Source organism: Saccopteryx bilineata, chromosome 4 (genome assembly GCF_036850765.1).
Source record: "Saccopteryx bilineata isolate mSacBil1 chromosome 4, mSacBil1_pri_phased_curated, whole genome shotgun sequence".
Taxonomy (NCBI): Eukaryota; Metazoa; Chordata; class Mammalia; order Chiroptera; family Emballonuridae; genus Saccopteryx; species Saccopteryx bilineata.
The window spans coordinates 2,901,773-2,916,606 of record NC_089493.1 but is presented as its reverse complement, the minus strand read 5'-3'; the positions used below and the strand labels follow the sequence as shown (position 1 = coordinate 2,916,606).

General features: G+C 44.1%; 1 protein-coding gene across 4 annotated transcripts in view; it reads right to left on the bottom strand.

Moving 5' to 3' along the window:
- The window catches only part of PPP1R13B (protein phosphatase 1 regulatory subunit 13B), a 97,412-nt gene that overhangs the window by 45,921 nt on the left and 36,657 nt on the right, over positions 1-14,834 (bottom strand). For all 4 annotated transcript variants that reach the window (XM_066276423.1, XM_066276425.1, XM_066276424.1 and 1 more), the window contains exons 2-3: positions 10,601-10,748; positions 7,792-7,911 (exon numbers count right to left, since the gene is read on the bottom strand). In XM_066276423.1, the coding sequence (XP_066132520.1) occupies positions 7,792-7,911; positions 10,601-10,748 (268 nt within the window). The remainder of the gene's footprint in view (positions 1-7,791; positions 7,912-10,600; positions 10,749-14,834) is intronic.

The window sequence follows — 14,834 nt, the reverse complement described above, 5'->3', positions numbered from 1 at the left end:
GATAACTTGGTTGATTGGAGCATCGTCCCGAAGCACAGAGGCTGCAGATTCAATCCCTAGTCAGGGCACACACAGGAGCAGATGTCCCTGTCTCTCTCCTGCTCTCTCCCTTCCTCTCGCTAAAATCAATAACATACACATTTTTAAAAAAGTTAAAATGGTAAATTTTATGTTCTGTGTATTTTACCACATGAAATTTGTATTAAACATTCTAAAGGGCTTTTATGTGTTATAAGACTAAAATAAAACTTAAGATCCACAATGAAACAACTGATGCATAAAACTGATCCTCACTAGCAGGGCTCACCCTGACATGGGGCCTTGTCTTAGTTTGGGCAGTCTCAGAAATTCTCCTTTGTTTCTATAAAGAAATTAAAACTTTTTTAAAGGGTTTCAGATTTAAAGTAGAAAAGTTCTCTGCATGCCCTGTCCTGGGTTTTTTTTTTTTGTATTTTTCTGAATCTGGAAACGGGGAGAGACAGACAGACTCCCACATGCGCCCGACCGGGATCCACCCGGCACGCCCACCAGGGGCGACGCTCTGCCCACCAGGGGGCGATGCTCTGCCCCTCTGGGGCGTCGCTCTGCTTCGACCAGAGCCACTCCAGCGCCTGGGGCAGAGGCCAAGGAGCCATCCCCAGCGCCCGGGCCATCTTTGCTCCAATGGAGCCTTGGCTGCGGGAGGGGAAGAGAGAGACAGAGAGGAAGGAGGGGGTGGGGGTGGAGAAGCAAATGGGTGCTTCTCCTATGTGCCCTGGCCGGGAATCGAACCCGGGTCCCCCGCACGCCAGGCCAACGCTCTACCGCTGAGCCAACCGGCCAAGGCCCTGTCCTATTTTTTATACAAATGTACTAGGCGCATCTGAAGCTATAGACATACTTCCCTCCACTAGTGTCCCAGCTTTTACTTGATGCCATTTTGAGAACTCACTCCTGCGCCCCCGAGCCTGCTTCGTTACCTAGAATATATGACTTCAATGGTCAAGAACCTAATATTGCCTGACCAGGTGGTGGCGCAGTGGGTAGAGCGTCGGACTGGGATGCGGAGGACCCAGGTTCGAGACCCCAAGGTCACTAGCTTGAATGCAGGCTCATCTGGTTTGAGCAAGGCTCACCAGCTTGGATCCAAGGTCACTGGCTTGAGCAAGGGGTCACTCGGTCTGCTGTAGCCTCCTGGTCAAGGCACATATGAGAAAGCAAACAATGAACAACTAAGGTGTCACAACGAAAAACTGATGATTGATGCTTCTCATCTCTCTTCCTGTCTCTGTCTGTCCCTATCTATCCCTCTCTCTGATTCTCTCTCTGTCTCTGTAAAAAGAAACAAACAAAAAAACCCAACCTAATGTTAAAAAAAGAAAAACATTTTTTCTACTTCCTTCCTATTACTTTGCCCCCCAAGGGGCACAGGCTGGTTTTTGGAGACTAAAAAAATCTTAACTCTTTTCATGTATAAAGCAAAGACAGGTAGCACATAAACAGATATACGGTATATCTAATAGTAGAAGATGGGACAAGAACAGAAATGTCCAAAAAAAGAGTCCGTGGGGAGCGATAATGAACAGAGACTAAGGAGATGTGGATGACATGCATGCCACTGAACACAGTCATTTCACAACATGTAGAATCGTTTTCTGTGGGCAGAAATTACATACACACCCTAGAGACTATGGAATCTATCACTTTACAGGGTAAATTAAATTCTGAGTTACTCTTAGTAACCTGAAGGAATAGGGCATTCAAGTTAATTTAATATTCCATAATTGCTGCCTCTCCCAAACAAGAAACTACCAAGACATTAGAATACTATGAAACACACATTGAAATCAATCTTTGAAGGTAACTAAGAAATCTGATTTTGTATTCTGGAGTCAGAAAATAATAAGAGCTGACATTTAGTGAGCACTCACTGTGAACCAAAGCCCTTTGAACACTTCACTAGCCCTCCCCTTAAGCCACCGCCCTACATGCCCCACAGACAAGGAAACAGAGGCACAGGGAAGTCCACACTCAGGAAGCAGCAGAGAGAGGGATGAATCCAGGTGGCTTGGACCCCAATGTCATCATACCAGCTCTGGGGCTCTAGTCTGTGCTCTGCATATGACCTTCACAGAGTTACTTAGACGCTAAGATTCTGTTTCCCCAAGTGGGAAAGGTGAATGAAGTCATGTCCTCTGTGCTCTCCTCTGGTTTCCAAATAGAGAGCTCTGACCCAATTAGTGAGGGAAGTCTTCTACTTACACTCAAATGTCATCCTTTTTAAATACTATGGATCACCCTGGCCAGATAGCTCAGTTGGTTAGAGCATTGTCTTGATATATAAAGGTTGTGGGTTCAATCCCTGGTCAGGGCACATACAGAAACAGATGGATGTTTCTGTATCTCTCTAAAATCAATAAATAAATTTTAAAAAATAATACTCTTTATAGCCTGACCTGTAGTGGCACAGTGGATAAAGCATCGACCTGGAACGCTGAGGTTGCTGGTTTGAAACCCCGGGCTTGCAGGTTCCAGGCACATACGAGAAGCAACTACTATGAGTTGATGCTTCCTGTTCTCCCTCCCTTCTTTCTCTCTTCTCTTTAAAATCAATAAATAAGATCTTTAAAAAAATACTACTGAACAGTGACAATTGCCTGTCCCTCAGCTCTGTGGGAAGTGTAGAGGAAACGAGTCTTAGATCCTCAGTCTTGGCTGCTGAGTATAAGCTGGAGAAGTTCAGTGATAAACAACACAACAGGGAGCAAAGTGTCATGTGAGCTGGTCTAATTGCCATCCTTTCTGGAGCTTGAGAGACAGGATATGCATAAGCACAGGCAGAGGAGCAGGGCAGAGTGTCCCAGTGGGGGATGGAATACTGAGTTAGAGCATGAGAGAGAAGGAATATGCAAGAAAGGCTGTGGTAGGAGAGAGAAAGAAGGGGCAATGTTACCTCACGCCTGTCAGAATGGCCATTATCAATAAATCAACAAACAAGTAGTGTTGGTAAGAATGTGGAGAAAAGGGAGCCCTCATGCACTGTTGGTGGGAATGCAGGTTGGTGCAGCCACTGTGGAAAGTAGTATGGAGGGAGGTTGCTCAAAAAGCTAAAAATGGAACTGCCTTATGACCAAGCAATACCACTTCTGGGTGTTTGTCCAAAGAAATCCAAAACACTAATTCAAAAGACTATATGCACCCCTATGTTCACTGCAGTAAATAGCACCCCTATTCACACTAGCCAAGACATGGAAGTAGCCCAAGTGTCCAACAGATGAGTGAATGAAAACGTCATGCATATATACAATGAAATATTACTCAGCTATAAAAAATGAAATCTTATCATTTGCAACATGGATGAACCTAGAGGGTGTTATGCTACGTGAAATAAGTCAGACAGGGAAAGGCAAATACCGCATAATCTCACTTATATGTGGATTCTAAAGAGCAAACTAAACAAACAGAAAAAACAGAAACTGACTCGGAGCTACAGAGAACCACCTGATGGCTGCCAGGTGGGAGGGGCTGAGTAAACAAGATAAGGGCTCAGAAGTCCCAACTGGCAATTACAAAACAGTCACAGCACAAGGAACACAGTCAGTGGTATTGTAATGACTGCAGGTGGTGCCAGGTGGGTACTGGAATTATGGGGGGGAGGTGGATCACTTTGTAAAGTATACACACTTTTCTTATGACCCCAGACAGTTCTTTAAGTGTCTCTTAATACTTTTAAACTTCACAAAGTGAGAACTAAATAAAACCTCCCCCACACCGTACCACCACAGGACAGTAAAGGGCTATGTACACATACTATATTGATAAGAGTAAAAAGTAAAACTATTTGCGCACAGCTAGGGAAGGGAGGGTATATATTTGGAGAGCCCAGAAAGAGAGTTAAAATAAATTCTTAGCCTGTGAGCAGCACTTGAATGCCAGCTGGTGGATCACGACAGGAGGATCTGGTGCGGAGGCGGGGCCCCTGTCTGCTGCGGAAGTGGATGGAGAGCTGGGCCTGGAACTCTGGTCTCCTGGCCCCAGACGACCAGCACCCAGTGGAATGAAGCCCGGGTGTGGACACGCTATTGTACAACACAGCCCTGTAACAGTATTTTATTTTATTTTTTTTACAGAGACAGAGAGTCAGAGAGAGGGCTAGATAGGGACAGACAGACAGGAATGGAGAGAGATGAGAAGCATCAATCATCAGTTTTTTGTTGCAACACCTTAGTTGTTCATTGATTGCTTTCTCATATGTGCCTTGACCGTGGGCCTTCAGCAGACCGAGTAACCCCTTGCTCAAGCCAGCAACCTTGGGTCCAAGCTGGTGAGCTTTTTCTTCAAGCCAGATGAGCCCGAGCTGACACTGGCAACCTTGGGGTCTTGAACCTGGGTCCTCCGTGTACCAGTCAGACGCTCTATCCACTGCGCCACCGCCTGGTCAGGCACTGTAACAGTATTTACAGCTCCGAAAGATGAGCTTCAAGGAGAGGGTAACTCATCGTAGGGGCAAAGTATCCTTTAACATCAAATACAAATAAAAAGGGATAACCTGCATAAAGAAATCTTTTTACAGGGGGAGAGGGGGAGGGGTGGAGAGGTAGATGGGCGCTTCTCCTGTGTGCTCTGGCCGGGAATCGAACCCGGGAATCCTGCACACCAGGCCAATGACTCCGACGGGTTTACCATATCATGCTTTTTACTTAAAAAAAAAAAAAAATTTACATTTCTTTTGAAAGCTGATGAACAGGAGACACCAAATCTACCTTCTTTATTAGATCTAGCTAATAACACTGTTGTGTCTTTTTTCCAAATAGCTCCAGATATATGGAAAAGATTTATATAGGCGGATGGGGATCCTCAAACCCCTCAGCGAGATCTTCTGAGAATGGCTTTTAAGATACCTAGAGGCAGAAAAAGCCCAATAGAGATCAGGGGGAACTACCAGCTTTTAGGATACACCCTTAAAGGCTCCAGCACCCCAAAGGGGTCTCATAGGATGCCATCTGGGTCCTGCTTCAATAGTGGAAAGGAAGGTCATTGAGCTAAAGCCTGCCAGGCTTACACACCTCTGCTGTGAGGAAACAGGGACACTGGAAGGTGGGCTTCCCCCTCGCTCCTCTAAGGGAGGGTTCAGTCTCTTCCAGGCCTGCTCCAGCCACCTATGACCTAACCTTGCCCAGAATGCTGGGGTTTGCCACTGAAGGCTGAAGGTGCCCAGGGCCGTCGACCCCATCTACGACACTGTGGACGAGCCTAGGGTATTTCTTCCAAGAAGCAGGTAAACTGATCTCATTTGCACAAGGGCCACTTAACTATGTTTTGCCTGAATAGTCAGGTTCTTTATTCTTCCCTCAAAGATCTCTGTTGTGGGTGTTGATAGTCCTATTTTCTGCTGCTTTGCTTAATATATAGTGTTTCCTTTATTCCTCCTACCTCAATGCCCCACTCATATTTCAGGCTGGGACCTACTCTTAATTTAGAGCTCTCTTTCCTCCTTTTGCCAACTTGTATTATGAATTTACCTTTGCCACCCAGCTTAGTGTATCCCAAGGTTCTCTTTACCAGGCCACAGTCACAGAGCTCCAGGGAAAAGCAACCTGGTCTCAACTCTCCAGGCAGAGGAGAACAGAAGCTCCACCTCCACACATGCTACAGATGGCTTTTTCCAGTCTACCTGAATCATTATCATTACCAGCTAGAAGCAGCGGTCATTGGGACTTGGACATGAGCTGCAAAGTATAGAATGGTGACAACAATTCCAGTGCCATACGGACTTTTCCTGTGGGGAACTTTCCTGGACTCCTGCTCCCTGTGACAGCTCCTAACAGACTGAACTGTGGTTGGGTTGCATTTTTCAGGGATTTGGCATGGTGCTGGGGCCAACATGGACTTGGGGAACATGTTAAGGACACTACTCATTTATGGATTCTTGCTGTATTGGCCAAGAGTTTGCTTAAAGGCTTTTAATCACTGTAAAAAAAAATAGAGGACTAGATGAAGAAGATGGGGCACATATACACCATGGTATATTATTCAGATAGGAGAAATGGTGACATTGGATCACTTATAGCGGAATGGTGGAGTCTTGGTAGCATTGTGCGGAGTGAAATAAGCGAATCAGAAAAAAACAGGAACTGCAGGATTCCGTACATTAGTGGGACATAAAAGCGAGACTGAGAGGCATGAACAGGAGTGTGGTGGCTATGGGGGGTGGGGGGAGGGAAGGAGGGAGAGGGGGAGGGGTACAGAGAGAACTGGATGGAGGGTGGCAGAGGACGATCTCTCTTTGGGTGATGGGTATGCAACATAACTAAATGACAAGATAACCTGGAAATATTTTCTTTGAATGTATGTACCCTGATTTATTGATGTCACCCCATTAAAATAAAAATTTATTTATATATAAAAAAAAAAAAAAAGGCCTGACCTGTGGTGGCGCAGTGGATAAAGCGTCGACCTGGAAATGCTGAGGTCGCCGGTTCGAAACCCTGGGCTTGCCTGGTCAAGGCACATATGGGAGTTGATGCTTCCAGCTCCTCCCCCCTTCTCTCTGTCTCTCTCTCCTCTCTCTCCCTCTCTGTCTCTCTCCTCTCTAAAAAATGAATAAATAAATAAATTAAAAAAAAAGAAATCTTTTTACAGAAGGATACCTTTTTGTTATTTTCTTTTAAATACCAGAAGTAATCCACAATCACTGCTAAACAACAAGGGTCTCTTCACTGTACAGTAGATATGCTTTTAGAAAAAAAGATTCCCTTCTCTTGTTTAAATTTTAATTCAAAAAGAGATAGTCTTTTCCCATGGTTCAAGGGCAAAAGGAACCACCAGGCCTCTCACAAACTGTTCCTCCCTTCAGCCAGCAGCCTTCCCCCAGGCTCACAGTGTCGCCTGTTTCTTTGTGTCCCTCCACAGATACTTCAGACCTGTCACACAGACGGCAGCAGGTGTGTACACCGCCTCCCACAGTGCCTATTCACACAGTGTGTCCAGGAGACGGGTCGGGCAGAGAGCTTGTTTATGGCTGTAGAGCAGTCCCCTGACTGCATGCACCACGGCGGTGGGGCCCGTCGCCCCCAGGAGGCACGCGGCTGTTTCATCAGCAATGCTCCAAGGGTAGCACTACGTGTGCACCATCTTGTATGTGTGCAGGCACAGCTGTCGGGCACGTTCTCAAACGTGAAACTGCTGTTTTTTGTGCTTTTGCGAACAGAACAGATATTACCAAATTGCCCTCTGCAAAAGCTGCCAAATGACACTCCCACGCCGTGTGGAAGAGTGCCTGTTTCTCAACCTCCTTGCCAACTCTGTGTTATTAAGTGTTCTAATCTCTGCCAGTGTGACAAGTGGAATAGGGTAGCAGTGTTTTCTTTAGTAGAAGGAAGGCTGAGCATTCTTTCATTTACCTCAGGGCCATGAATATTTCCTTTTCTGTGAACTGCATCCTTGTATGTGTTGTTCTTTTTTTTTTACTGTTTTTTTTTTTGGGGGGGTATCAATTTTTAGAAATTCTATATGTAAAAGAAATTAGCCCTTTGCTAAAGAGCTATAAATGCTGTTTCCATTTATAATTTCTTTTGAAATTGCTTCGGGTGCTTATTGCCAGGCAGTTTTTGTTTTTTTAAATAATTCAGTTTTTCTTTTCTTTTACGGTTTAGTTATACTTAGGTCAAAGAGACGTGAGACACCAACTCTCCCTCTCTCCACTGTGAGTAAAGGAGGGAAAATAGCATGAATAATTGACTTTAATACCTATATTTTAAAATTATCTTTTATGGCAAAAATTAACAAATGGGGGGAAAAGCACTTATTTACCTTGTTCACTGCTCTCGGTCGGGGAATCCTCATGTCGAAGAAAAAATTTCACTTCTTCCCTTCGTGGGCCCCACTTCTGAAGATGTTCATACATCATATGATCAAAGGGTATGGGACGCTCTAGCAAAAAAAAAAAAAATTCATTAATCTCAGAGAAACAAATGAAATAATTCCTACTAAAAGTAAAGAAAATAAATTTAAATAGCCCTGGCCGGTTGGCTCAGTGGTAGAGCATCGGCCTGGCATGCAGGAGTCCCAGGTTCGATTCCTGGCCAGGGCACACAGGAGAAGCGCCCATCTGCTTCTCCACCCCTCCCCCTCTCCTTCCTCTCTGTCTCTTTCCCTCCCGCAGCCAGGGCTCCATTAGAGCAAAGTGGCCCGGGCGCTGAGGATGGCTCCATGGCCTCTGCCTCAGGCGCTAGAATGGCTCTGGTCGCAACCGAGCAACGCGCCAGATGGGCAGAGCATCGCCCCCTGGTGGGCATGCCGGATGGATCCCGGTCGGGCGCATGCGGGAGTCTGTCTGACTGCCTCCCCGTTTCCAGCTTTGGAAAAATACAAAAATAAAATAAAATAAATAAATAAATAAATAAATAAATAAATTTAAATAAATATACAGATATATTAGAATTCAAGAATATTACAAGCACTAAATTTTAACTTTAATGAAATAAAAGCAGTAGTAGTATGAATGGAAAATAATTTAGGTAACTAATAAACACAAGAAGTAAACATAAAAGCAATTTTCCAACATTAAATAGGTAACATTAAAAAAAGTGCCCTTTACAAATATTTATCATGAAGCAGTATGCTCCCACTCTTCAAAGAAACATATCAACAAACTGGCCGAACCTTGTTATCCATGAAAAGGCTGCGCGTGGTAACCAGTGTACCAAGGAGGAACAGCACACCTCTGGTATCCAGCGAGCCCACACTAACACTTATACATGAACGTTCATAGCAGCATTAGTCACAGCAGCCAAACAGTGGAAACAACCCAAACATCCATTGTCTGATGAACGAATGATTAAGATGTGGTATACCCGACAATGATTATTTAGCCAAAAAACAGGAATTAAGTACTAACACATGCTTACAACATAGATGAGCCTTGAAAACATTATTCTTAGTGAAAGCTAGACAAAGAGGCCACACAGTGTATGATCCCATTTATCCGTGGTACTTGGAGCACCCCATACATAGAGCCAGAAGTACATACAGCGGTTGCCTGGCTCTGGGGGGGGAAGGAATGGAGAGGTACAGAGTTTGATTGAGTGTCTTAAAAACCACTCAGTTGTACATTTTAAAATGGTGATTTTTATGTCATGTGATTTTTTTTTAAGTGAGAAGAGGGGAGATAGTGAGACAGACTCCTGCATGCACCCCAACTGGGATCCACTCAGCAACCTCTGTCTGAGACCAATGCTTAAATCAATCGAGCCATACTCAGTGCCTGAGGCTGACGCTCAGACCATCAGAGCCACTGGCTGCAAGAGGGGAAGAGAGAAAGAAGGGAAGAGAAGCAGATGGTCTCTTTTCATGTGTGCCCTGACCATGAATCGAACCTGGTACTTACTGCACGCCGATGCTCTATCCAACGAGCCAACCAGCCAGGGCATGTCATGTGAATTACATCTTAATTTAGAGGGGGGAAAAAAGGAAGTCCTGAAATATTCCCTCTACTACTCGTGCTTAAAAGGAGGACAGACACCAACAAGTTCTGAGGTCTGGGGAGTGGCAGGAAAAAACTAAACAGTCATTTTCCTCCCTTCGGCTCAGTCTGAGAACTTGACTTTCAGTCAAGATAAAGAACTTGGAGAGCTGCAATCCTACCATACATTCAAGGTGTGACTCAAGATGCTCTAGGTAAGTTCTAGATTTCCATAAAAAAGAAAATCCTACTATTCACAGAAATGTGGCCACACTGTGCTGCTGCCCTTTTACCTTCCTGAGTGTGTGGGCAAGCTTCTCCCTCCTCAGCAAGCTTGAGGGCAAGTACAGAAACTGTCTCATCACAGTGGAAAATGAAATCTGTGTGTGCTTAGCTCACGTTCAACTCAGAAGGAGTAACACAGCAAAAAACAAGCACAAATAGAACATTAAATAAGTAAACGTCATTCCATATTTTTAGTTTTAAAAGTAACACTTATGTATACAGGCCTATAAAATATTTTTATTTACTTTTAAAATTTTTATTTATTGACATTAAAGAAAAAAAGGGAGAGAGAGAAACATTGATTTGTTGTTACACTTATTTATGCATTTATTGGTTGATTTTTTTTTTAACACAAGAGAGAGAAAAAGAGAGAGAGAGAGGGAGAGACAGGCAGGGAGAGGCAGTAAGGGAGAGAGATGAGCATCAACTCGTAATTGTGGCACTTGAGTTGTTCACTGATTGCTTCTCACACATGCCTTGAATGGGGGCTGCAGCTGAGCCAGTCGCCCCCTTGCTCAAGTCAGAGACCTTGGGCTCAAGCCAGCAACGTTGGGGTCATGTCTATGACCCCACGCTCAAGCCAGTGACCCTGTGCTCAAGCTCACACTCAAGCTGGCGACCTCAGTGTTTCAAACCTGGGTCCTCAGTAACCCAGGCTGACACTCTGTCCACTACACCACCACTTGGTCAGGTACAATATACTTTCTTATGAAGAGCATTTGTAAAACCCTAGCCCCAGGTTATATAATACTAGTTTTAATTCCAACTCTTCAATTCCTTATAACCTCAGATAACTAAGAACCAGAAACAATACTGTACATTTGATGAACATTAATTTTATGTCTTTAGTCATTTTTAGAGTCTCATACATACCATTTCCCCTCCACACTTCAGCTAAGTGGCAACTGCCTTCTCCAGGTTCCTTGCAAAATTCCACAACATCTCGACATGTTGTTTCTGGTGTTATAGGAACTTCTGTTAAAATCTGTTCATTGTTGCTCAAGAACACGGTTAATATCATCTGTAAGAGAAAAGATTAAAGCTACAACTTAGAGTCATTATCATAAAGAGATTAATCTATATATTGAAAGTTATCCCCCACCTCCCCACGGTCACTCTACCCACCTCCACCCACCCCATCGCCCCCACCAATATGTCTATAGGATCAGTTAATGAAAATATATAAACTGATTCCACAGTTCATATAGAAAAATTAAAATGTACAAAAAGTCAGGAAAGTTCCAAAAGACGAGAGTATTAGAAGGGAATTAGCACTTCCAGATATTATAAAGCCTTAAAACAATTTGGCACTAGCACATAAATAGATAAAAGGGACAAATTATCAAGTCCAGAAACAGAAAATGGTAAGTAATGAGGGAAGCATCTCAATATTGACGGGAAGGACTATACAATGATTGGTGTCTGACCTATTAAAATACCCATCTGGAATAAAATGGACTTATACTGCTCATCATACCAGCATACATTCCTAATACTGAAAAAGAACTCACAAAATTATGAAAGTTCTAGAATAAAGCTGGGTAAATACCTTTTTATAACCTGGGAGGCACAGAAGCCGTTTCTAACTATGACTCAAAAACCAGACACCATTTTTAAAAATGATGTATTCAAGTAGTTAAATATAAGAATCTTTTACAGTCCTGCAGGTAGCTCAGTTGGTTAGAGCACCATCCAGATACACCAATGTTGAGTGTTTGATTCCTGGTCAGGGCACACATAAGAATCAACCAATAAACAACAACAACAAAAAATCAACCAATGAATGCATACATCAGTGTAACAACAAGTTGATGTTTTTCTCTCTCCAAAAGCAATAAATAAAAAATTTTTAAAAAACAATCTTTCACAAGCAAACTTGGGGAAAATATTTGCAACTTATATTGCAAATAAAAGGCTAGCCCTGGCCGGTTGGCTCAGCGGTAGAGCGTCGGCCTAGCGTGCGGAGGACCCGGGTTCGATTCCCGGCCAGGGCACACAGGAGAAGCGCCCATTTGCTTCTCCACCCCTCCGCCGCACCTTCCTCTCTGTCTCTCTCTTCCCCTCCCGCAGCCAAGGCTCCATTGGAGCAAAGATGGCCCGGGCGCTGGGGATGGCTCTGTGGCCTCTGCCTCAGGCGCTAGAGTGGCTCTGGTCGCAACATGGCGACGCCCAGGATGGGCAGAGCATCGCCCCCTGGTGGGCAGAGCGTCGCCCCTGGTGGGCGTGCCGGGTGGATCCCGGTCGGGCGCATGTGGGAGTCTGTCTGACTGTCTCTCCCTGTTTCCAGCTTCAGAAAAATGAAAAAAAAAAAAAAGGGTTAATCTCTTCACTATATAAAGGGCTCCTAAAATTACTGTATAACAAAAAGGCCAAAAATCCAATTTATTTTTAAAAATTGGCTGAGAAAATAACATATCACAGTAAAAGAAATGCAAATGGCTCTTATAAAAATGTACTACAATAGCCCTGGCTGGTTGGCTCCACGGATAGTGTCGGCCCGACGTGTGGACATTCCAGGTTCAATCCCCAGTCAGGGCACACAGGAGAGGCAACCACCTGTCTTCTCTCCCCCCCTTCCCTTCACTCTCTCTTCCCCTCTAGCAGCCAGTGGCTCAACTGGTTTGAGCATCAGCCCTGGGTGCTGAGGATAAGCTCAGCTGGTTCAAGCGTTGGCCTGGGGCATTGAGGCCAGCAGTTTGGTTGATTCTAGCATTGGCCCCAGATGGAGGTTGCTAGATGGATCCCTGTTGGGGAGCATGTGGGAGTCTCTCACTACTTCCCCTCTTTTCACTTAAAAAATAATCTGCATTTATCCCTAAATTCTCATAATAAAATGATTTTTTTCTTAGAAGAGGCCTAAAATCCTAAGTTTTGAGAGTAAACATCTTTATGTCAGTGGTCAGATTTTATTTAACCAAAATTGATAATAGTTATGAACTGGTCTCATCACCAATCTTCCCCCACACCCACCTACACTTTCAGCGTTACCATTCTCTAATGTAAATCAAGTGAAGCCAGTCCCTTGCTGAAAATACTCAGGAGCTCCGCAATGCCTAACAGCAACCCTCTCCCAAGCTATTATTTTCTGAAATAAAAACATGAAACAGGTGTTTCCATCAAGCACTTAAGAGTCTAAGGCTGCCCTGACCAGGCGGCGGCGCAGTGGAAAGAGCGTCGGACTGGGATGCAGAGGACCCAGGTTCGAGACCCCGAGGTCGCCAGCTTGAGCACGGGCTCATCTGGTTTGAGCAAAAGCCCACCAGCTTGGACCCAAGGTCGCTGGCTCCAATAAGGGGCTCCTCGGTCTGCTGAAGGCCCGCGGTCAAGGCACATATGAGAAAGCAATCCATGAACAACTAAGGTGTTGCAATGCGCAATGAAAAACTAATGATTGATGCTTCTCATCTCTTTCCGTTCCTGTCTGTCCCTGTCTATTCCTCTCTCTGAGTCAATCTCTGTCTTTGTAAAAAAAAAAAAAAAAAAAGTCTAAGGCTGAACTGTTCAGACTCCCCCCAACCCCCAGACTCTCACAGGGCTTGCATTTACACAGAATACCCCGAGAAAGCCTAGCCCACAGGTGAAACGGCAAACTCCCTTCCTCACAACACCTCCTTGCCTTCCAGTCCTAGTGCCTTCACACAGAGAACCCTGACCTTGCTACCTCAACTCCAATCCTGTTCTCTTAGGCTGCCGTCCCTCTGCCTGAGCACCCTTCCTGTTTGCCTGTAAACTCCTATTCACCCTTCAAACCTCAGTTCATATGCTACCACCTCTATGAACCTCCCTTCGCCACCGCCTCTCACCAGGGAGGACACATGTTCCTTCCTTTGTGATCCAGCGCCTTCCACAGGTATCTTTATTACATCACAGCATTAACATGCTTCCCTTCCCTCACTGGGCTCTATGCTCCTCCCAGCAATTCACTTTTGAATCTTTCATTTCCCATGACCTCATCAAGTATCAAACACACGGTAGGCACATTAAAATCTGGGTGTCTCCCTGAATGACACAAAAATGTAACTAACACCTCCACCATACCACAGAACTGAGAAAATACTGTATTAATCTAAGTAAGCTACATCTAGTGACTAGTCTAGTCTGTTCAATAAAAAAGCATTTTCCATCCATTCTTCTTGGATATTATAAACACTTTTGTATTTTTTAGAAATTAGTTATTTCTGCTAATTCATAAGAGAAATTGATAAAAGTAAAAGAAAAACTGGGGGCTTTTGATAATTGAAATAAATGGCCTGGAATCTATAGAATTGGGAATAAAATAGGTAATTCCTCAATCCAGTGCAAACAAGTCCGGACTGAAAGGACCTTTATTGCTCTAAGTTTCACCAGAACAACTGGAACATATTTTTATTATTGTTTATGCACATTTATTTTAAAATTCTAATGGTAAATGTCTTCCAATGTAATGATTTCATGGCCTAGCTTTCTAAGCTCTAATAATGTATTTCCCCTACCATGCTCTATAGATCAAAATTTCAAGTTAGTAAAAATATTTTTAATACTTTCCTTTAAGTGCTATTACTACCGTTCCCTCAAACCCCGCAGAGCATGGTTTCCCTCAGTTCTGCAGTCTGTGCTGTTCCTCACCTCTTGCCACTGGGGCAACCACATACCCCTTGCTTTGTCCTCCGTACTATACACCTATACATGGACAAGTGTTACATCATCATTTGCTTCTGGAAGACGGACTCTGACCAGAACCAGGTCTCACATGCTCCCTCCCCACCACCAGCACACAGCAGCCCCTTCTGAACACTCAAAAAGGCTTGGATGGTGCTTACTTGCTTTGAAAAGCAGAGTTCTTTATGAACTTCCTGTCAGAATGAACAATGGCATGACACTATTTTGGAGCACTTTTTGAATTACTAACACTTCTCAGCTCATGAATTAAGTTTAACATGACAGGAGAGGGGATGAAGAGGCAGAATGGTAGAGCTGTGAGTCTGAACATTTATTTTCTCCCCCCCTCCCTCTCTCCCCTTTCTTTCTTTCTTTTTTTCTTTCCCTTTCCCTTTCCCTTTCCTCTTTCTTTCTCTTTCTTTCTTTCTTTCTTTCTTTCTTTCTTTCTTTCTTTCTTTCTTTCTTTCTT